At 36.6% G+C, this 23,114-nt stretch overlaps 1 protein-coding gene across 4 annotated transcripts in view; it reads left to right on the top strand.

The window, feature by feature from the left end:
* SAMD8 (sterile alpha motif domain containing 8) overlaps nt 1–23,114 on the top strand; it is a 73,431-nt gene that overhangs the window by 27,800 nt on the left and 22,517 nt on the right. For all 4 annotated transcript variants that reach the window (XM_087431996.1, XM_004426931.3, XM_014784806.2 and 1 more), the window contains exon 2: nt 21,431–22,023. In XM_087431996.1, coding sequence (XP_087288122.1) covers nt 21,446–22,023 — 578 coding nt within the window. In that variant the 5' untranslated portion in view covers nt 21,431–21,445. The remainder of the gene's footprint in view (nt 1–21,430; nt 22,024–23,114) is intronic.

Below are 23,114 nucleotides of genomic sequence, written 5' to 3'. Positions count from 1 at the left end.
GTTTATCTTGGGCAAGTTACTTAACCCATCTGTTTCAGTTATACCATCTGTAAAATGAGGAAGATAATACCTATTTTATATGGTTGTTGTGAGGGTTATTTGAGCATATAAGTAAAACACTTAGAACAGTTCCTGGCACTTTGTAAATGCCTTAAGTGTTAACTAATCTAGTTATTACCTGTTGTTACTTCCTGAAAATGCACTGAACACAGTTCGGAATTTAAGGAGTGTGTGAGTTAGGATATATATTCTTTTTAAGAAACAACGTTCTGCAGACGTCAAATGTCTTGTACTTGCACATCCTGCCTACTGTATTCCTATACCAGTAGGTATTGAATGAATAGCTGATAATCCTGTTCACCTCATCGTGCTCATCATACGAAAGTTAAATAAACAAGTCCTCCTGGGACTTTTTAGCTCAGAAAGGAACTAAAACTATTAACTATTAACTATTAACTATTTCACACCAAGGAACAATATGTACTTTTGTCTTCTTCCTTTGAAGGATATAACAAACTATTAGTTCTGGTTGAATATGCCTTCCTATTTTGTGCAGTTAACTCTTCCTAGGTAATATACCCTTTATTTTGTCTTAATGGAAAAATTAAAATGACTGTTTAACATTTCCTATATTGTTTTTAATCTTAAGTCTGTTTTTATCAATTTAACAGTCTTCTAACTGTTTTCCAAGATTAATTTGGTTCAGTTTTTTTTTTTTAATAACAGGTTAATTCTGCAGTCTGCTTTTGTATAAGACTTAAAGGATACGCATGGTTGGATTCTATTCATATAAAATACAAAAGCAGGCAAAACTAAGCTATATTGTTTGGATATTTGCTTAAGTAGTAAAGCTATAAAGAAAAACTATAAAATAAAGCTATAAAAAAAAGAGAGGATTATCACAAAGATAGGTTTGTGATTACCATGGGATAATGAAGAGGGTTATTGATTGGGAGTATATACAGGGATATTGGGCTAGTAACCTGGTAGTGATTATAAAGTTTAAGGGAAATAAATAGTTGCAAGCCTGAAATGGAAAGATTTGCTTTTTATTTAGCTATTTCTATTGTATTATTAATACATGCATTTGTCTGGTTTTGATACCTAAGTAGCACAGATTTCCAGATAAACATTGAGGAAAATATATTATTTCTCTCTGCGCAAGGGTCTTTTAACAAAAGTTGACATTTTTATAATAAAGAAGCCCTACTGTCCTCCATAATTCTTTTCTATATTACAAATCCCCAAAAATCATCTGAATTTTGTTTCTAGTGTACTTTTCTTATTGTGAAGATATTTGTTTTATTCTCTTTTGGACTTCTTTAAAGTTAAAATGATTAACTAGGCTCATTTGACCTCTTGAGATTTAAATTTGGTTTGTTTATAGAGCCTTAGGTATATAGTAGGTAAAGGTGACAATAATGCCATTAATGTTTTAAGAAACACCCCCAAGACCATCTGAATCCTTATTGTTGGAGATCTATGTTAATTTTAGCTGTAATCTTAACCTGTGTCATCATAGCATAGTTGCTAAGAGTAGAGAAAATAAACAACTAGGCATGGGCCGGCTCCGTGGCTTAGCAGTTAAGTGCGTGTGCTCCGCTGCTGGTGGCCCGGGTTCCTATCCCGGGCGCGCACCGACCCACCGCTTCTCCGGCCATGCTGAGGCCGCGTCCCACATACACCAACTAGAAGGATGTGCAACTATGACATATAACTATCTACTGGGGCTTTGGGGGGAAATAAATAAATAAAAATCTTTAAAAAAAACAGCAACTAGGCAAATCCAGAATATAGGTCAATCTGCAAAAGAACTATCCTGAACTGAACCCTTCTCTCTCCTTCCCCCAAAAGATGGAGCATTGTTCTAGACTAAAGGATACTAAAGAGAAGTGATGCCCAAATGCAATGTGTGAACCTAAATTGAATCCTGATTTGGGAGGGAAAACAGATATAGAATACATTCTTGGGACAATTAGGGGTCATATTATGGTTAATTTCCTTAGGTCTGGTAATGAGTATTGTACTTATATAGGAAATTGTCATTATTATTGGAAGATGCGTGCTGGAGTATTTATGGCGATTATCATAATGTCTTCATATTAAATGGTTCAGCAGTGCACGAGTATGTGTGTAAAGCAAATGTTGCAAAATCTTTGAACCCTGAATTTGAATCCTGGCTGTGCCCATTTCAAATTGTAGGACTTTGGTCACTTTTCTTAAATTTTCTATGCCTTTGTTGTCTCATCTGTAAAATAGAGATAATAGTAATATCTGCCTCATAAAACTGTTGGGAGGATTAAATAAGATCATTCAAATAAAGTGCTCAGGATAGTACCTGAGCATTCAATAAATGTGGCTGCTGCTGCTGCTGCTGTTACTGTTTTGTATTATCTGTCACTTGGAAGAGAGCTTGGAAGTCTCAAAAGGTGGAAAATGTAAAACAAGTCCAGATAGGCAGAGCCCCTAAAGCAGCTAGGCAAAGATGAAGCAGCAGTTATTAAATGAAATGACATGTGAAATCACCCTGCACAGTGTCTGACCTGTAGCAGGTTTTTATAAATGTTAGTTTCCTTCTATTGGCCCTTTCTTTCCTTCCTCATTTTACAGATAAGGGTATTGAGATGCCAAGAAGTTAAGATTATTTTAAGTCACCTAAAGAGTTAATATGGGTGTTGAAATTAAACTCCAAGAATTTTAACAACTAATCCAGTGTTGTCTACCACACCATGCTGCTTTTCCTTGGAGCTAAAGGACAGGTTGAAAATAAAGCTATCAAATCCTACCAGGAATTTTTTAGCCTTCTTACCATATTTTGAAGACTCATTTATATCCTTATTCTTAAAATTATCAGAAATAGAGCCAGCCCTGATAGCCTAGTGGTTAAAATTCGGTGCTCACCACTTCGGCGGCCCAGGTTTGTTTCCTGGTCGCAGGACCACACCACTCATCTGTCAGTTGCATGCTTTGACGCTGGCTCACATAGAAGAACTAGAATGACTTACAACTAGGATATACAACCAAAGCCCCCAACTGGGGGCTTTGGGGAGAGAAAAAAAAAAAGAAATATGTAAATTGTGGCTAAATTTGATTAGCTATTTATAATAAAATTCTCTGTTTTCTGGGTATTAGATTTTGATATTATATACAGACTCTAAACAGTTATTTTTAATATAAAGTAAGTACAATTTTTCTTAATATTATATACTAGCAGTCAACCCTAGAGTGTATTTCTTTTCTGGCAGTTCTATGTATATGTTTAACTATATTTTATTCAATTGTATCACATAGATTATAATATAAAAGAGACAAGAACTCAATGTGAAATCAATATATAATGGATGAAATAAGATGTGTGCACAGGTACCTCAAAGATTAAATGTTATCCAAGCCAGAAATAGAAGAACAAACAGAATTAGATTGGGTGGTCTAACATAGTGCTTTGAAACCCTCACTACGTATCAGAATCACTTGGGGAGCTTTTAAAAAAATATAGATGTAAAGCTCCTGTCCCCTCAGAGATTCTGATTCAATTGTCCTGCGGTGGGGCATGGACATTGGTACAGGCATGTTTTTTAATTTCAGATGATTCTAATATGTAGCCAGAATTGAAAGCCATTGTATATATAGTTTCCTTGGAGCATAGGCAAAGGAGGGGTCAAAGAGAATTTATAGTTTGCAGTGGCTAGGAGAGAGAGAGAGAAGCTGGGAGGTGTGAACAACCTTTTCTAGACAGATACTCTCTGTGTAGCGCAATCTGGATTAAATTTTGCTGAAGATCATCTGCTTTTCTTTGCTCTGATTACTTACTCTACAAGTAACGTTTTGCTTATTAAATCAGTTTCCTAGGTACTTCAAAATTATAAAAGGGTGTGCCTGAGCAAGGTGCTTGAGCATTCTTTCTACATACCTTAGTGTCTAGGATTGGCATTCTAGTTTATCCATCAGTACCTTGTGAGTTTGCTCTTAGTCTCCCTTGGTTTGATCAACTCTGTGGTACTGACAAGATCAAGTTTTCAACCTTTGAGACTGAACATCAGATCCTGACTTCTTATGAATTTACCAAATTAGTGACCAGGGATAAATGATCTCTTGGCAATTAGACATTCTAAATTTGTTGATATAAAACTGTCTGAAGCTCTGAAGAATTTGTAATAAAATTTTGTAGTAAAAAATATGCAGAAATAAAGGGAAAACTTAAAATCTTTTTAATAGTATGTATACTCTTAAGAATAAAATAGCTAGTCTAAAGGCAGGAGGTTTTTCTGTTTTGTTTTTAATGATCCTGTTTGGGAGGACACTGGGGAATTGAGTTATTAAATTATTTTGATTTCTCCTTTTTTGCACATTCATTTAATAATGCTTATTGAGAACCTACTATGTGCTAATCATACAGGCCTTAGTAATGTTCTTATTAATCCCTACTAGCTCCTCTAAAAAGTAAATCAAAAATAACCTAACAAAAATCCACTAAGCTCTCTTCCTGTCCTAGGTGCTAGTTAATACTTATTTATTTATTTTTGCTGGGTACATTCTTATTTTCCCTTTTCTCCCCTTTCTTTAGTTTGTAGTGTGGTATTTGTCTACTTTCTTATTCTTGATACTCTTGAACGTACTTAATAGATGAAATGGCCAGATCGGAGCCCTTGTTTTGTTTACGTTATTATTGAGACATTTTACTGCTTAAGTCTTTTTTCACTAACACAATGTGCTTGGTTGAGAAAAAAATAGTTGTACAGCTTATTGAAATAAAACATGTCATTCATTCCAGAGGTAATGCCAGGGTATATATACTTAATGAGAAGAGCAGATAAAACCATATCCTGCTTAATTAATTTCCCAGGAAATTAAAGGAAACAACATAAAGTTGTTTTGCCTCACCAAAATTGAACTAAAATGTGGACCTTATGAGAGAGTTCAAAGCCTTTAACTTTGGGTAATTCACTTGCTTTGAAAGATGACAACTTGAAAGACTGAGGGGTCTATACTGGTATATTCAGTTAGGGTTTAGTTGCAAGAGACAGAAACTACTCTGGGCTCTGGGCTGGGCTGATAGGAATGACTTCTAGAACAAGATTTGAACTGGCATGCCAGAAGAGTGCCACAGTCAGCAAAAGTGTTAGATATTAGAAGGCCAGCATGAAACTATTAATTTAAGAACATACCATCTCGACAACAAAAATACAGTCTGATTCAAAAATGGGCAAAGGACTTGCATAGACATTTCTCTAAAGAAAATATACAGATGTCCAGTAAGCACTTGAAAAGATGCTCAACATCACTAATCATTATAGAAGTCAAATCAAAACCACACAGTGAGATACCACTTCACACCCATTGGGATGACTGTTAGTTAAAAAAGAAACAAACAAACAAAATAACAAGCATTGACGAGGATGTAGAAAAATTAGAGTACTTGTACATTGCCAGTGGGAGTGTAAAATGGTGCAGCTGCTTTGAAAAATGTATGGTGATTCTTGAAAAAATTAAACAGAGTTACCAAGTGACCCAGCAATTCCACTTCTGGATATATAAAAGTGAAAGCAGGAGTTGAACAGAGACTTGTATACCCATGTTCAGAACAGCGTTATTCACAATAGCCAAAAGTTGGAAGCAACCCATTGATGGATGAATGGATAAACAAAATGTGATATATACATACAGTGGAATATTATTCAGCCTTAAAACGGAAAGAAATTCTGACACATGCTGTAACATGGATGAACCTTGAAGACATACTAAGACAAATAAGCCAGATGCAAAAGGACAAATATTGTATGATTCCACTTACATAAGGTACCTACAATAGTCAAATTCATAGAGACAGAAAGTACAGTAGTGGTTGCCAGGGGCTGGGGGGAAGGGGCAATGGGGAGTTATTGTTAAATGATTACAGAGTTTCCATTTGGGATGATGAAAAAGTTCTGGAAATGGATGGTGGTAATGGTTGTACACAATGTGATTGTACTTAATGCCACCGAACTGTACACTTAAAAATGGTTAAAATAGTAAACTTTATGTTATGTATAGTTTAACACACACACACAAACACAAAGAACATACCAACATATCTGTGATGCAGGTATTAGAAAGCCAGTAACTGCAGCTGCTTCATGACTGCAGCTGCTTCATGACACTCACAAAGTTAGTGACTGAAAACTGGAGAATTACACGCACACACACGCAACCAACAATTCCATAGTCTTTCTTGTGGATAGCCAAAACTTCAGGAAAATGGCCCCTACTTTACTTTCTGCTTTCCACATCTCGTGAGAGCGTTTAGTTGGCTGAACCTAATTCACATCTAGAACCCTAGTTGCAAGGGATCCTGGAGAATAATTTTTAGCTTTTCAACCTCTGCAGTAGCAGAAAACAACTAAAGGGAGATTGGAAAGGATTCTGAGTGCCAATTCATCATATTTGTCACCTACCCTGAGTCAGTAGTGATTCATAGAGGGCAGTGCTCCTTTTAGTCAAGTCATCATTTCCAGTAATGGCCAGATTGTCCTGCAGCTGGTCAGTCACAGAGGTAGGGCGGGGCAAAACAAATAGCTTCAACAAGGCAGAATTGGGAAAGAGTTTGTTGATAGTCATTATCTCCTTTTATGGTTCTGGGCTGATTGTGTTTAGTTTGTTAAACCTAACATACAGTGTTTGCAGTTTTAATATGGTAGAACACAACTGAGTTATTTATATTATTGTGAAGAGATTTGGGTCACTCTAATGGGATGCATTAAAGGCTCATTAATTAAGGAATAGTTATGCTACTGTTAAGAAATACCAGATTTAACGTTCTTATGTTATAATAAGCTTTTTTCATTTTATTAAGTATGGAGATAAGAACATAGGAGATATACTGAGCTCTTTTGCTCTCAGGCTACTGAAATCTCTAATTAGTATGAACTAAATTTGGAGAGAAAATGAATAGGTTTGCTAGTAAATAAAAGAGTTGATGTGCTGAAAATTGTGTTTTTTTATAGTTTTCAAAAATTTCTAACCAGAGTCCACCCAAAAGATAAGATATCTTTTGTTCCACTTTGTACAGAACAATCAGCTGCTTTTGTTTATCCATTATCTATGACTTGAAACTAAATTTGACTGGTGCTTGTTGATAGTAAGATTCTGCAGGAGTGGTCTGTTCTCTCAGTGCCTTGATAATACAGTATTGACCTTTGATAATTAAGTAATTTCTTAATTGCTCATGATATCAGAATAAACTTCTTTTAAATTTTATCTCACATTGAAATGTTGCCTTTATATGTACGAATTAACATTTTGCAATGCTTTTTAATATGTATCAAGCTTTAATGATGTACCTGAGAGTTTGTGTCTAAATAACACCTCAGATTCTTTGATATAGTTATTCCACTTCTAGAAATGTAACCTAAGACACTGTAGTACTATTTGTAATAGTAATAAAATTGTGAAGAATTGCCAACAATAGGGAGGCGACAATTTATTGTAGCCATACAGTGGAACATCCTTTTCAAAGGATAAATTAACATCAGACAGGATTCATGTAATGATGTTAAGTAAAATGATACAGAACTATCTGTGGTATTATTTCCTTTAAAATTCTGTGTGTGAGAGATATATAACAAATCACAAGCAATAGTTCTCTGGGGGGTAATTTTAAAGTTATATTTTAAATGTTCTTCAGTGAATATGTACTGCTTCTATATATTTTTCTGTCTTTTTGTTATAGAAATATATGACTATAAAGATTCAAACAATGCAGAAATTTGCAGACTAAAAACGATATAAGTCATTCAGTCCCCTACTTAGACTAATGAAGTCCAATTTATCAATTTGTTCTTTTATGGATTTTGCTTTTGGTGTCATATCTGAGAAAGCTAAGGTCAAAAAGATTTTCTCCTATGTTTTCTTCTAGGAGTTTTCTAGTTTTAGGTTTGACATTGTCTATGATGCATTTCAAATTAATTTTTGTATGTGGTGAGAGGTATGGATTGATTTTTTTTTTTGCATATGGATATCCATTTGTTCCAATACCATTTGATGAAAACACTATCCTTTCTCCACTGAATTGCCTTTGCATATTTGTAGAAAATCAGATATCCATATATATGTAGGTCTATTTCTAGATTCTCTATTCTGTTCCATTGATTTGTGTATCTTTATGCCAGTACCACTTTGTCTTCATTAGGATAGTGTGATAGACAGAATTCTAAAATGACCTCCAATTGTTACCACCCAAGGGGGATCATCTGCCCGCCTCAAGACATGCCAATAGTCAAGAGGCAAAGCGGTAGGAGAGAAAAGGTTTTATTACAGCTTGCTAGCAAGGGGGAAGATGGCCGACCAATATCCGAAAGAACAATCTTACAGAACAAAGACTACAGGCTAGTTTAATAGAGGGCTGGTCTCTGGGTGGGGCAGATGTTTGGTCTTCAGGTGGGGCAAACATCTGGTCTTCAGGTGGGGCAGATATCTGGTGTCCAGGTGAGGCAGACATCTGGTCTTAGTTCCTGATAATATTTTTATTACTGGATATGCAGACACTTGAGCAATGCCCAATGCCCTGATTTACTTTAAAGATAACAAGAATCAGAAGTCATTCAAAGTTACAATATGGGTTTTTTTCTACAATATGGCTTCCCTTATGTCAACCTTGTGTTGAGCCGGTATCAGTTCCCCCCTTTTGTTGCTTGTTCCTCAATTTTGAGGGATACCCTGCTGATGAGGGGCATAGGTTGTTCCATCTCATTGAACCAGCCTCTTAGTAAGAGGGTAATGCAGGTGGGCTCCCAAAGTTAGGCCTATATTGTGTAAGCATGTAACCAGGTATTCAATAAGAAGCATTTCTAGAGAAATAAAGAGAAAAACAAAGTTAATGATGGGAGCAAATTATAAACCAGTTTCTGAGCCCAGGAGGCAGCCAGTCAAACAATTTCTAGGTGTCAGAGTCGAAGCATCTTTTGCCATTTGAAATATCTCTGATGATGTCATCGGGTGTTCAGCTATTTTTCTGAGTGGCTTACACAGCAGCAGACATGAATCTGTCCTAAGTTTATGTCAAGTTGTCCAGCTTCAGTTTGGAAGGCTTCAGGAAAAAGGGCAGGCTCAGTTCTCAATGATTCAAGATGAAAATGACGGAAAAAATTGAAAACGTTAATTTGAAGATTTGTAGCCAGATATTTCAGGAGACTAGAAGAATTCAGGATCCAGTCCAGTTAACAGATATAAAACAGAAACCTCAAAGACAATTAACAGAGCCAGAATCTAATATCCATGAATGTATACTACAGTTTCTACTGAAACATAATTTTTGTCTCTAATATCACCCTCATTTTCATACAAAAGATAGCCAAATTAAGACTAATTCGTTTGGAAAATAAGTCTAGTTTCAATAAAACTTGGTCCAGTTATTTATATAAGTCCAGCAAGAATAGCAATTGATTATATAGGCTTTTTAAAATCTGCTTTGCTAGAACTTTTTATAAGGAATCTCAGATTGAACTTTAAAGGCCTCTCAAGGCCAGGAAAGCCAAGCCAAGGATTTGTCATCAGGCTCTACCTGCAGTGCCTTAGATTTGGGTGAATTCTTCTCTTCTCTTGAGGTTCCCCAAAATATTTTGAGGCTCCTTGCAGCTGCCAGAGAAGTGACCTTTACTCACCTGGTAAGATTGCTGGGAACCCTGTAAACAAGGTACCAGGGCAATATTTCCAAGTGGCTTTATTCCCTAAAGTCCAGTCTTTATCTTTTAAAGCTCAGTCATATCTGAGTCTGTGCATATTTCTCTCAAATATGACATTCCAGTCAAAGCCTTGGTAATATAACCAGTGTTTCCAATTGTGTCCTGTTATAAGGAGATCAGATTCTTATGGAACTTATGTAAATAATGGTATTACCATGAAAACAGTACTCAGTCATTCACTAAGAGTTTCCAAATTCTGGAGGGATGAGGTAGGGGGAAAAGATAAATGTTTCAGTTCTGCTTTCAAAGGTATGATTTAAATGAACTATATAAGTCATAGTTAGCTTGAGAGAAAAGAAAAGATTTCCTTAAATCTGGAAAAACAAAATATTAAAAAAAATCAGCAGTATCTCAAACAAAAAGTCATAAAAATTATAATCAGCCTTATCAGTTCATTCAGTCCTGTGTAATTGATCCTTGATCTTAATCTTCTGTTAGCAGTTTCATGAAGTCATCAGTTTCTTTGTTAGAGTTCTGTAATGTTTTACCTAGTTCAGTTTTATGAACTGAAAGTTTATCAGAAATCTATATTCTAGAATCCTTTCCATGACTTTCTCTGAAGATGAAATACATCTGTAAAAACATCAGAGTGAAACAACAACTATCTGCAAATGACAAAAGACTCGAAAAGGGCAATTGACAAAGAAACTTGGCTATTTCTGTGACATACAACACTTCAAGATAATAACTGAAATTATGGCTGGCAACCAGGGCAGATCAGAATTTTAGAAAGTTGTATAATTTGTAAAACATTTATATTGCTAACATTTACCTACACAACATCATAGGTCCCCATGAAACAATGCTTAGCTGTCCATTCAACCGTGGTGACAACCAAAGATCTTGAAAGCAAACAGAGCCAAATAGTTAAAAAAATAATAATAATAATAGAGAGACCTCAGTCTTTCTGAACATAGGAAATTATTTTAATGAAACACAGATTTTCTGTCTTTTACATAGATTTACTCAAAGGTAAAGAAAAACCTTTTATAATCTCTTTATCAAGAGCACACCAAAAGTTATCCCCCTAAAAGAGAGGAGACCAAATTCCAGTTTTGCACCAGCCCATTTTTGACATTAAAACTCATTTACTTAATTGGATTTACTTTAATATTAGCCAACTTGACCATGCATAAAACTCCTCAGGGTTTTACTTTCACAAACTTTCTGTCACTTTTTATGTTCAGAATTTGTCACAAGATTTTTCCCTTTTTCTTTCCTAGTACTTAGGACAAATTTATCTTTCTTAACAAAACAAACAAATATCTCTATTCTTTATACCTTCTCTACTGAAAACGTTTTACTTTCCTTGTATACAGACTTTCTGGAAATACATTCTTTCTCATAGAAAATTCCTCAGCATGTACAAAACATGTCTATCAACAAACCCAAGCATTTTTAGTTTCTCTGAGATAAGAAACCAGAGGCAGACAAATCTATGCTTAATAATCAATTTCTAATATTTTATGTGGAAATGATCTAGATACTCAACAGATTTTTATCATTTAACTTAATTTAGCAAAACTCTTAAAGTTTTAAGTTACTAAAAAGAATTTGGAAGCTGATTTTTCAAGTATACAGACTATAAAACATAATTATTGTACCCAAAATACTCTTAACCATTTTCATCTATCTAAATCATTTGTTTCCAACAATTGTGTTTTGACTACTCGTGAAAACTTCATGAGACATTAGACAAAATTAGCTATCATTTAAAACTATTATCTTGTTGACAAATTTGTAACGGGGCAACATGAGCCTATCTGACTAGTAAACCCAGGCTGCACATCTGCATCATATCCAAATACTGACAACTCTCAGGACATGCCCATTTCAATCAAACCAACAAATTTAAACAAGTTTTCATTTACCAAAGATTAATTTATATCATGTTAACTTGAAAGACATTTGGGTTAGTTTCTATTATGTTTAGAAATAATTTATATGAGTGCTTACTTTAAGCCAATTAAACAGAGCTCTTAATTTTGGCCATACCATCTGGAAGTAAAATATCACACATATGTAACATACATATAGACACACATAAGCAAACAGGTAGACACAGACAGAGACCTTATAGCTTCCCTTAAAGTTTTATGAGTCAGGTGCAATACAAAATTCACTAGTTTATGAGAAACATTTTCATTTCAAACAATGGCTCTTAGGTCCTAGAGAAGATGGGAAGAGAGAATTTACATCATAAAGGCAAGAGAAAGCAGTCAAGTTTTCTCCAAGATGGGGTTTCTGGGGCATAACACATCCAATTGAAGTATTTCCAGTTAGTTCAAATGCACCTGAGGGGTGAGTCTCCAGGGGTGCTTGGGGTATTCCTTATGGCAGTAAAGCTGGTGTCTGACTGACAGGGGGCCCAGAGAAGGGTGCATTGCTCAACTGAGGGTGTCAATATAGTTATAAGATTTAGTCAAGTCCTGCTCAGCCTGGGCACTTCGTCCCTGAGCCGACACAAGGCAAGCCAGGGAGGCAAGAGGCAAAGGCCTAAAGCAGGCCGGGGGCTGGGGCTCCCAACACCGGAGTTGAGAGTTAAGTCCCTGGCAAAAGGTTTTCAAGTTTTCGATTTTACAGCAGATCCAGGTTCTGCTCAGGTCCAGCCTGAACTTAACCTTGGCTTGGTGACAACAGAGGAGGTGACGAATGAGACAAAGAAAGGAAAGAAGTGATCAGGCCTTGTCCTCACAGCCTCTTCCCAAGGGTTATCAAGATAAGGGTCACACAAACAACAGTTTCCATGCTGTGGCACACAACCCTGGCAGGACAGTTTATAGAATAAATTACTCACTAGGCATCTAAAATACTCAGCAGGTTCTTGACAGGAGACAAAACAGGGTTCCAGATTGTCAGTCAAATGACTGACCCAGAGGCCAATCTGGAATCACTCTAGGTACCCAAAAACCAGAGGAGAGCTCCCACAGGTGGAGTGTGGACTCTCCAAAACCAGAAGCCAGAGGAGAGCTCCTAGGGGTGGAACACGAACTTTCTGAAGCCAGAAACTGCAGCCTTGTCAGTCAAAGAACTGACCCAGGGGCCAACCTAGAATCACTCCAGGTGCCCAAAGAGATTAACAGAAACCAGAAACCAGGACCACCAAGAGAGGGCACCTCACTTGGGGTCGCCGAGCTGATCAAGCCCAGAAACCAGAGGAGAGCTCCCAGGGGTGGAGCCTTTGACTCTTTAAAGATTTCTTTGTTTCTCAGTTCAAAAGCTCAAAAGGAGCCCAAAATGGCCACTGTAATTTAAAATTTTCCCAGGTTACCTTGCCAGCTGTTTACAGTTGTCTTCATTTTAAGGGGCTTTTCCCAAGGTGGCTGCAACAAACAAGGTAATTTTCTAAAGAGAGTTTGTTACAATCACCAGGAAACTGGGTCCCCAAACAGCCAATTTTAGGCTTCTGCTGACACAGACAAGCCAGACACCAGTGAACTAGTTCGCAGATTTAGGGTCAAAAAAACCTACAACTGTTCCCACTCTGAGTGCGTGCCCAGATGGTCCTGTTGGACCCAAGAGGGCCCTGCTGTAAATGGAAGGACCCCAGATGGAGGAGAAGGGAGTTCATGGGCATCCCCAGGGTGACTTACCCTATTCCATTTTGAGCCTGTGGACTCCCCAGACATAGCCATTTCATTTCCTACCACAGTCAGCATTGGGAGGCAGCCGGCATCGGTATGGGAAAGCTGGAAGGGCAGATCCCCGAGACAAAGAGAGCCTCAGGAGCTGTGAGGGACTTACCCGACAGGTTGCCCATTCAAGGTTGTCTGGCCAGGAACAGGACTTAATATCCCACCAGAGTGACCAAATTTGTTACCGCCTGAGGGGAGTCATCTGCCCGCTGCAAGACATGCCAATAGTCAAAAGGCAAAGTGGTAGGAGAGAAAGAGTTTTATTATAGCTTGCTAGCAAGGGGGAAGATGGCCGAATAATGTCCAAAAGAACCATCTTACAGAATAAAGACTACAGACCAGTTATATAGGGAGCTGGTCTCCAGGTGGGGGGCAGACATCTATCTGGTCTTAGTTCCTGATAGTCTTTTGTTTTACTGGATGTGCATCACAGACTGGAGCAACGCCCTATACCCTGATGTTTCAGTCATCATTGATGATGGCTGTCAGCATAGACTCTCTGCCTGGGTGTCATCACATTCCTAAGGAACGCAAAAGAACAAAGTTATCAACTTCCGGCAACTGGAAGGGGCCATGAAATCTACAGAGCGTGTCTGGGTTAGTTAATCAGAGGTCATTAAAAGTTACAATATGGTTTCTTTTCTACAATATGGCTTCCCTTATGTCAACCTTGTGTTGAGCTGGTATCACAATGACCTTTGTATAATGGGAGGGACCTGTAAATATGATGGGCTATCACTCCTGTGATTAGGTTGTGTTACGTGGCTCAGAGGACTACAAAAGGGAGATTATCTTCAGTGGACCTGACCTAATCAAGCAAGCCCTTAAAATGACTGGGCTTTTCCTGGAGAAAGAGATTCCAAGCACAAGGGGGATTCAACACGGAAGCTGCTATTTTTTGGAATAAGAGGAGGCCACGTGGCAAGAAATTCGTGGCCGCTAAGTTTATGGTAATTTGTTACATAACAGTAGAAAACAAATACTGTATGGTAAGTCTTGAAATCAGCTAATTTTATTCTTTTTCAAAGTTCTTTTGGTTATTCTGGGTCCTTTGCATTTCCATATGAACTTTTGAAATAAGTTCATCAATATCTACAAAAAAGTCTTTTGGGAGTTTGATTGGAATTGCATTGAATCTATAGATCAAATTTGAGAGAGATTGACATCTTAACAATAATGAGTCTTCTGACCCACCCATCTCTCACTATTTATTTAGATCTTTAATTTCTCTTAGCAGTGTTTTTAGTTTTTAGTGTACAGGTCTTTCCCATGTTTGTCAGATTTATGCTTGATTATTTTATATTTGTTGATGCTATTGTAAATGGTGTTGTTTTATAAATTTCAATTTTTGATTGTTTATTGCTAGTATATAGAAATACAATTGACTTTTGCGTGTCAATCTTATATCCAGCAATCTTGCTAAACTAACTTACTAGTTCTAGTAGCTTTTTTGTGTGTGTGAGGAGGACCAGCCCTGAGCTAACATCTGATGCCAATCCTCCCCTTTTTTCCTTGAGGAAGATGGGCCCGGGGCTAACAGCCATGGCCATCTTCCTCTGCTTTATATGAGACTCCACCACAGCGTGGCTTAACAAGCGATGCGTCCATGTGTGCCCGGGATCCGAACCTGTGAACCCCGGGCTGCCGCAGCCGAGCGCACGCACTTAACCACTTGCGCCACTGGGCTGGCCCCTCTAGTAGCTTTTTTTAATGTGTAGATTACATTGAATTTTCTACATAAATGAGCGTATTGTCTGCAAATACAGTTTTGTTTCTTCTTTTCTAATCTGTGTGCCTTTTTTTCTTCTTCTTGCCCTACTCTGCTCGCCAGAATGTCCAGTGTTTTATAAAAATGGTGAGAGTGAACAGTCTTGCTTTGTTCCTGATATTAAAGGGAAAGTATTCAGTCTTTCATCATTAAGTATGATGTTAGCTATAGGTTTCTCAAAGATGCCCCTTATCAAGTTGATGAAGTTTCTCTCTATTTCTGGTTTGCTGAGAGTTTTTATCAGGAATGAGTATTGGATTTGCTTTTTTTGTGTCTTTTGAGATGATCATGTGGTTTCTCTGTTTTAGCTTGTTAATACGGTGAATTATTTTAATTTTCAAGTGTTAAACTAACTTTGCATTCCTGGGATAAACACCACTTGGTTATGATGTATCCTTTTTAAACATTGTTGGATTTGATTTGCTAAGATTTGTTTAAAATTTTTGTACCTATGTTCTCAAAGGTTATCAGGCTATAGTTTTATTTTCTTGTAATGTCTTTTGTTTGGTTTTGGTGTCAGGGTAATACTGGCCTCATGCGATGAATGCAGAAATATTCACTCCTTTTCTGGAAGAGTGGTGTTTTAGTAGTCCATTTCTGCCAAATTTTGTGCTATTGTTGACATATATTTTACTTATATATTTACCATATGTAGTTACCATTTCTGGTATTCAGCACATGTGTAGATTCATATTTTCATATGATAGCATTTTCATTCTGCCTGAAAGACTTCCTTTTAACATTCCTGGTAGTGCAGGTATACTAGTGATGAAATCGTTCAGATTTTGTGTGTCTAAAAAAGTATTTATTTTATCTTTGTTTTTGAAACATATTTCACTGGGCACAGAATTAAAGGTTGCCAGTTTTTTTCTTTCAGTGCTTTAAAGATGTTTCTCTGTCTCTAGCTTGCATTGTTCCCAGTGAGAGATCTGCTATCATTCTTATCTTTGTTCCTGTGTACATAATGCATCTGTTTTCTCTTTTTGCTTTTAAGATTTTTTTCATTGTCATTGGTTTTGAGCAATTTGATTATGATATGCCTTGGTGTAGTTTTCTTTGTGTTTCTTAAGTTTGGAGTTTATTGAGGGTTTTGGATATGTGTATTTATAGTTTTCACCAAATTTGGAAAATTTTTGGCCATTATTACTTCAAATATTTTTTTCTGTCTTCTCCTGTCTCTCTCCTCCTTTGGGGAGAACAATCACACATCTGTTAGGCTGTTTGAAGTTGTCCCACCTCTCACTGATGTTCTTTTCATTTTTTTAAATCATAGTAAAGTATATATAACATAAACTTATTTTAACCACTTTTAAGTGTACAGTTCAGTGGCATTTAGTACCTTGACATTGTTGTGCAACCATCACCACCATCCATTTCCAGAACTTTTTTGTCATCCCAAATGGAAACTCTGTACCCATTAAATAATAAGTTTCCTTGTCCCCTGTCCCCAGTCTCTGGAAACCACCATTCTACTTTTTGTCTCTATGAATTTGACTATTCTAGGTACCTCATCTAAGTGAATCGTACAATATTTGTCCTTTTGTGTCTGGTTTATTTCACATAGCACAATGTCTTCAGGATTCCTTTAAAGGCTGAATAATATTCTCTTCATTTTTTAAAATACTCTTTTCTTTCTGTGTTTTATTTTGAATAATTTTATTGTTATGTCTTAAAGTTTATTATTCTTATCTTCTGTAATGTCTAAACAGCTGTTAATCCCATTTACTGTATTTTTCACTACATATATTGTAACTTCATCTTTAGAAGTTTGAGTTGGGTGTTTTCTGTGTGTTCATGTCTCTATTTAACTTTTTGGACACATGTAATACAGTTAATGTAACTGTGTTAATTTCTTTGTCTGCTAAACTATTATTTGTGTCAGTTCTGGGTTGATTTCGACTAACTACTGCCTGGTAATCTTTGATTGGATGCCAGACATTGTGAATTTTACCTCTCGGGTACTGAATACTTTTGTGTTCCTATTAATATTCTTGAGCTTTGCTGTGGGATGTGGTCAAATTACTTGAAAGCAATTTGATCCCTTTGGATCTTGCGTTTAAGATTTGCTTGGCTGGACCAGAGACATGTTTAATCTAGGGCAGGATTTCTTAATATCAGCACTGTAACATTTTGGGTCGGATAATTCTTTGTTGTGAGAGGCTGTCCTGTGCATTGTAGAATGTTTAACAGCATCCCTAGTCTTTAATCTTTAGATGACCCCCTAGTTTTGACAACCAAAAATGTCTCCAGAAATTGCCAGATGTTGGGGGTAGGGGAAAATTGCCCTCAGGTGAGAACTACTGCTTTAGGGTTAATTTTGCCTCACTACTATGGCAAGGTCTTCCTGTATACTCTACCCAAAGCCCCATGAATCATGAGATTTTTTTTTCAGTCTAGTTGTTTGGGGTAGGTGCTTTTATTGGCTTTGTGTGAGTACTGGGCAGTGTTCCCTCTACTCTTTCTGGGTAGTTCTTTTCTCAGTCCTGTTTGGTTTCTTCACATATGTGCGCTGATCAGCATTCAACTGTGTATTCAAGGGAGACCCTTTGCAGATCTCTGGAGTTCTATCTTAGTCCGTTCAGGCTGCTGTAACAAAAATACTATAGACTGGGTGGCTTAAACAACACACATTTATTTCTCACAATTCAGGAGGCTGTGGAGTCAAAGATTAAAGTACAAGCAGATTTGGTATCTGATGAGGGCCTGCTTGTTGGTTCATAGGTGGTCATCTTCTAGCTGTGTCTTCACATGGTGGAAAGGGTGAGGGAACTCTCTGGGGTATCTCTTATAAGGGCACTAATCCCATTCATGAGGGCTCTGCTCTCATGACCTACTTACCTCCTAATATCATCACATTGGGGGTTAGGATTTCAACATATGAATTTTGGGGAGACACAGACATTCAGTCCATAACAGGTTCTCTGTCTGTGCATCTTTCTCCTCTCCAGTATTCTATCCCATGAACACTAGCCTCCCCAGACTCTCAGTTCCATCTTCTCCACTCAGTGAGTCTGCCAGGCCTCAGCCAGTTTCCATCCTGTGCCGCTGATGGCGTAGAAACTCTCAAGGCAGTAAGCTGGGACAGTAGGGCTCACCTTATTTCCAAGTAGGCCTCTGTCTCCCATGTATCTGATAAAGTTTGTAAACCTGATAGAGGCTCGAGAGCAGTAGGGCTCTCTCAGGGATCTCCTTTGTTGTCTGATGCCCAGTGTTTTGAAGCTGGGCTTTTTTCCCATATATTTTATTTATTTTTTGGTTGTTTCAGGTGGGAGGGTAATCTGGTCACTCTTAGTATATCTTGGTCAGAAGCAGAAGTCGTTTTAACTGATAATTGATTCATATTAATTATTGGTTAAAGCTGAAAGTGTTCTTAAACATTTGCTGACCTAATTTCTTCATTTTTTCGATTTGTATGAAATCTGTAGCTGTCATATTCTTTGTTCAAAATCTTCTGTTCTCTGTAGTTCCTATGGTACATCATAAATATTAAATTGGCCCTAAAGCCTTTTATCATCTTTTAATATACCTCTTTAATGCAGATCTTCACAGTGTTATTTAAATATAGGCCTCTAACTATATGGGTAAAATACAATTAAAGTACATGCCCTGACCTGATGAAACACAACAGTGACATCATGTTTTTAGGGCTTTGCCACAGTGGGCTCAAAGACTTCTAGGAGGCTTCCTGTATGATAACTCATATTTTTTAGCAGCTAAAACACCCACTTCAAAGCATTTGTTAGCCTGATTGAGAGTGTAAAGAACTGGTAATATAAGACAGGAAAAAAAACATGAAAGAGAAGATCATTTTGAGCAGTGTATGAGATGAAACTGTACTAAAGAATAATGCTACAAGGATGGGAGTGACTTGGAACCCACTGGTGGTAAGCTATTAGAGAAAGGGGAAATGTACCCAAATAGAAATAAAATGACAGAAGAAATCTGGGCTTGTTTTGTGTGAGATGAGTTTCTCAAATTTGCTACATTGTAACTTCTGCAGAGTTTATAGTATGTACTTGTTGGATATTCAAGGATATAGTAATTTATTCAGAGCATAGCTTGGGGAAAAGATTTGTATGTAGTGGGTAGGATGAAACCATCTGGCCATGTATGTGAACATAGCAAAATCATATTTTTAATGAAATTTTATACATATATAATAAATGATATAAAATGATACATAAATTTGTATAAATTTCATGTGTTAAAGTGAATAAATCATAATTCCTTGGCCTTTGGGATGGCAGTGATGTAGTAGCTAAAAAGAAGAGTTGAGTAAGAGTTTTTGTAGCTCTACAGTATATAAGGATTAGATAGCCTTTTAAAACATACAGATTCCTTATAGATAGATGTGCTGTTAATTTTCTAAGACTGAAAAGCTATTGTGGATAGATAATATTAAAAACTCTGTTTGGAAACAAAATATGATTTAAGGCTTCCAAAAACTAGGATTGCTTTTTAGTAATTAAGAAATAAATATTTAATAAGTATATATTTCTTGTTTGCTGAATATTTTTGATGCTGCAAGTGGTGCTCATGTAGTTAAGTATCTGCCTTTTTCAAGTGATTATAAGTCTTCATGGCAAGAGTTTGTGTGGATAGGGGAATAATACAAAACAGTAGCAGCTTTTTCTTTCCTCAGCATAAAGAAGTATAGAAGATTTTTCATAGCCAAAAATGCGTATTATAAGGGAATTATAAACACCAAAATCAGGAATTATTACATCTGGAAGGAGGAAGGGGATGCTCTCAGGGAAAGACATTCACTTACACTGAAGCTTTGTTTTGCTTGTTAAATGAAGTTTAACATACGTAGAGAAAAATATAGATCATAAGGGTACAACTTGGTGAATTTTCACAAAATGAACATACCTGTGTAACTAATACTCAATTAAGAAACAGAACATTTGTATTGGAATTGTTTCTTTTTTTTCAAGCTGGGTAGTGGGCACATGGGTGTTTGTTGTATCATTCTGTATTCTTTTTTTTTCATGCTTTAGGTTTGCCTAGAATGTTTTTTAAAAATCATCTCAGTAGGAGAAATGGTCTTTAGAGATCTGGAAAATGTCATAAAACTCACAGGCTTTAGTAGTTGAGAAAGTACTTTAGAGAAATAGGTTTTTTCCACGTAGGCCTTTGTCTCCCGTGTATCTGATAAAGTTTATAAACCTGATATACACCCAAGTAACTGAAGGTTTTAAAATGGAAAAAGAACATAAACAGATCTGTGTGGGATCAAAGTGGTAAAAATTATTAGTACTTTTTGAAACAGTACATTATTGGCCTTTTATAATTGCAATATAAAGTTTGGGTCTTCAGATTTCTGGGTACATTGAAATAACAGCTTTCTTTTGAAATTTTTATCACTAAAATTTCAATGATAGTTTAAGAAGGAAATTCCTTTTTCAGTTCTATAATGAAATATTCAAGATAGAGAAAGAACTGAGCTATGAAGATATTTATAGATCTTTATATCTAGTTTAAAGGATTTATATCTGTTGTAGAAATTGTTATCTATATAGAGGATAGAAATACGCTTAATCCAGGGCCGGCCTTGTGGCTTAGCCATTAAGTGCGCGCGCTCCCCTACTGGCGGCTGGGTTCGGATCCGGGCGCGCACTGACGCACTGCTTGTCCGGCCATGCTGAGGCAGCATCCCACATACAGCAACTAGAAGGATGTGCCACTATGACATACAACTATCTACTGGGGCTTTGGGGAGAAAAAGGGGAAAAAAAAAAAAAAAAGAGGAGGATTGGCAATAGATGTTAGCTCAGGGCCGGTCTTCCTCAGCAAAGAAAAAAAAGAAAGAAATACACTTAATCCAAGGGGTTTCCTGAAATTAGTTATCTCTATTTGCCTTTGTGGTGGTTTTTATTGTTCTTTTCTTTTTAGAGGAGGGGGAGATACTTACTCCATGAACATTTCCAAAATTTGATTTACTTTTACATGTAACAAATTTTTCTGTATATCTCATTTTATGAAAAGTATTAAAATGGGATTTTCCTAATTAAGTTATGGCTGCTATGGTGTGGAAAAGCCATTTGTAAAATAATGTTTTGTAAACATGTTTGGTCATTAGCCCTCCTTCTGCTACTGGGGTTATATGATATGCATAAAATTATTAGAATGTTAATCTATTGAAAACCACTCATATTGAATAATTTTTGTTTCTTTTACTCTCTTGTAGAAGCCAATAGGGCAGTACAGGTAAATTGTTGTTTCTGGTATGTTAGTGTGTATTTGGTCTTCAAAGGAGTTGTTAGGACACATTCAAGTTTTTGTTTTGTTTTCCTGTATTCCCTTGACAGGCAGTGGAGGAGGAAATGGCCGGTCCTAATCAACTCTGCATTCGCCGCTGGACAACAAAGCATGTAGCTATTTGGCTGAAGGATGAAGGCTTTTTTGAATATGTGGACATTTTATGCAATAAGCACCGACTTGATGGAATCACATTGCTAACGTTGACTGAGTATGATCTCCGGTCTCCTCCTCTGGAAATCAAAGTCTTAGGGGACATTAAAAGGTTAATGCTTTCAGTCCGAAAATTGCAGAAAATACATATTGATGTTTTAGAAGACATGGGATACAACAGTGACAGTCCCATGGGTTCTATGACCCCTTTCATCAGTGCTCTTCAGAGTGCAGAGTGGCTCTGTAATGGGGAGCCTTCACATGACTGTGATGGACCCATCACTGATTTGAATTCTGATCAGTACCAGTATATGAACGGTAAAAACAAACACTCTGTTCGAAGATTGGACCCAGAGTACTGGAAGACCATATTGAGTTGTATATATGTTTTTATAGTATTTGGGTTTACATCTTTCATTATGGTAATAGTCCACGAGCGAGTGCCTGACATGCAGACCTATCCCCCACTCCCAGATATATTCTTAGACAGGTAAGTTTTGTTTCTAGTTGCCAAGTTTGTAGAAGATTGCTATAACAGTAATGATAATACTATATTTATGATAATTATGTTTTTTGTTATTGTTGTTTTGGTTGATATATACTTTCCATTTGCTTTACTTTGAAATCACCTTTTTCTCTTAGAGTAAATTAGACCTTAAGCCTAGGTGAGTGGGAAAGACCACTGCTTAATTTATTTTTCTATAGCTATATTATAGTTCCTTGGGCACTTCAGATTTTAAAAGGGTTTCCTGGATGTTGTTTGTAATAAATGGAATTTGGTTACTTTGTGTGTGTGTGTGTGTGTGATGAACAGGATTCTACTTTTCCAAAAAATATGGGAAGTTCTGTATCACCAAATAAATTGGAATTTTCCAAAATAGTACAAACTGATTCATTAATAGTATTCTATTGTTTCTATGAAATACTGAATGCATAAAAAAGAATATAGTATATGTATATAAAAAATAAGAATAGAAAAAAACTCAAAAACATTAATTTTTATATGTTTGCTTTTTAAAATCTTTTTAAAGTTTGTAGTACTTTCATGTTTGTTTTTATAAAATATTTTGCCTTTCTCAAAGTGCCTTATAGTATATGTTTTTTAAAGTAAAATGAATTAAAATGTCCACATTAAGGTGGCAGAGTGACATAGATATCACATTTTGTTCCCTCTCAAATCCTGACGAAAAGTATAGCAAAGAGATTTTGTTTGTTTGTTTTAAGTTGTAAGCCCACAAGGATGGGGCAGATAAGAGAAGAGAAAACAGCTATACATTTTTGGAAGTTTTAAAGCAGATGGAGGCCCAGCTTCAGTGGCCTAGTGGTTAAGTTCGGCACACTCCACTTCAGCAGCCCAGGTTTAGTTCCTGGGGACGGACCTACACCACTCGTCCGTCAGGGGCCATGCTGTGGCAGTGGCTCACATACAAAAAGAGGAAGATTGACAATGGATGTTAGCTCAGATTGAATCTCCCTCAGCAAAAAAAAAAAAAAAAAGGCGGATGAGTGGCAACTAGCAGACCTAGAATAACTTAATTCTAAAACAGCAGTTGGGAAAACTGAGAATCAACCCAATCTATG

Source organism: Ceratotherium simum, chromosome 6 (assembly GCF_057802395.1).
Source record: "Ceratotherium simum simum isolate JZ-2026a chromosome 6, ASM5780239v1, whole genome shotgun sequence".
Lineage (NCBI taxonomy): Eukaryota > Metazoa > Chordata > Mammalia > Perissodactyla > Rhinocerotidae > Ceratotherium > Ceratotherium simum.
This window is presented reverse-complemented; position numbering and strand designations above follow the sequence as displayed.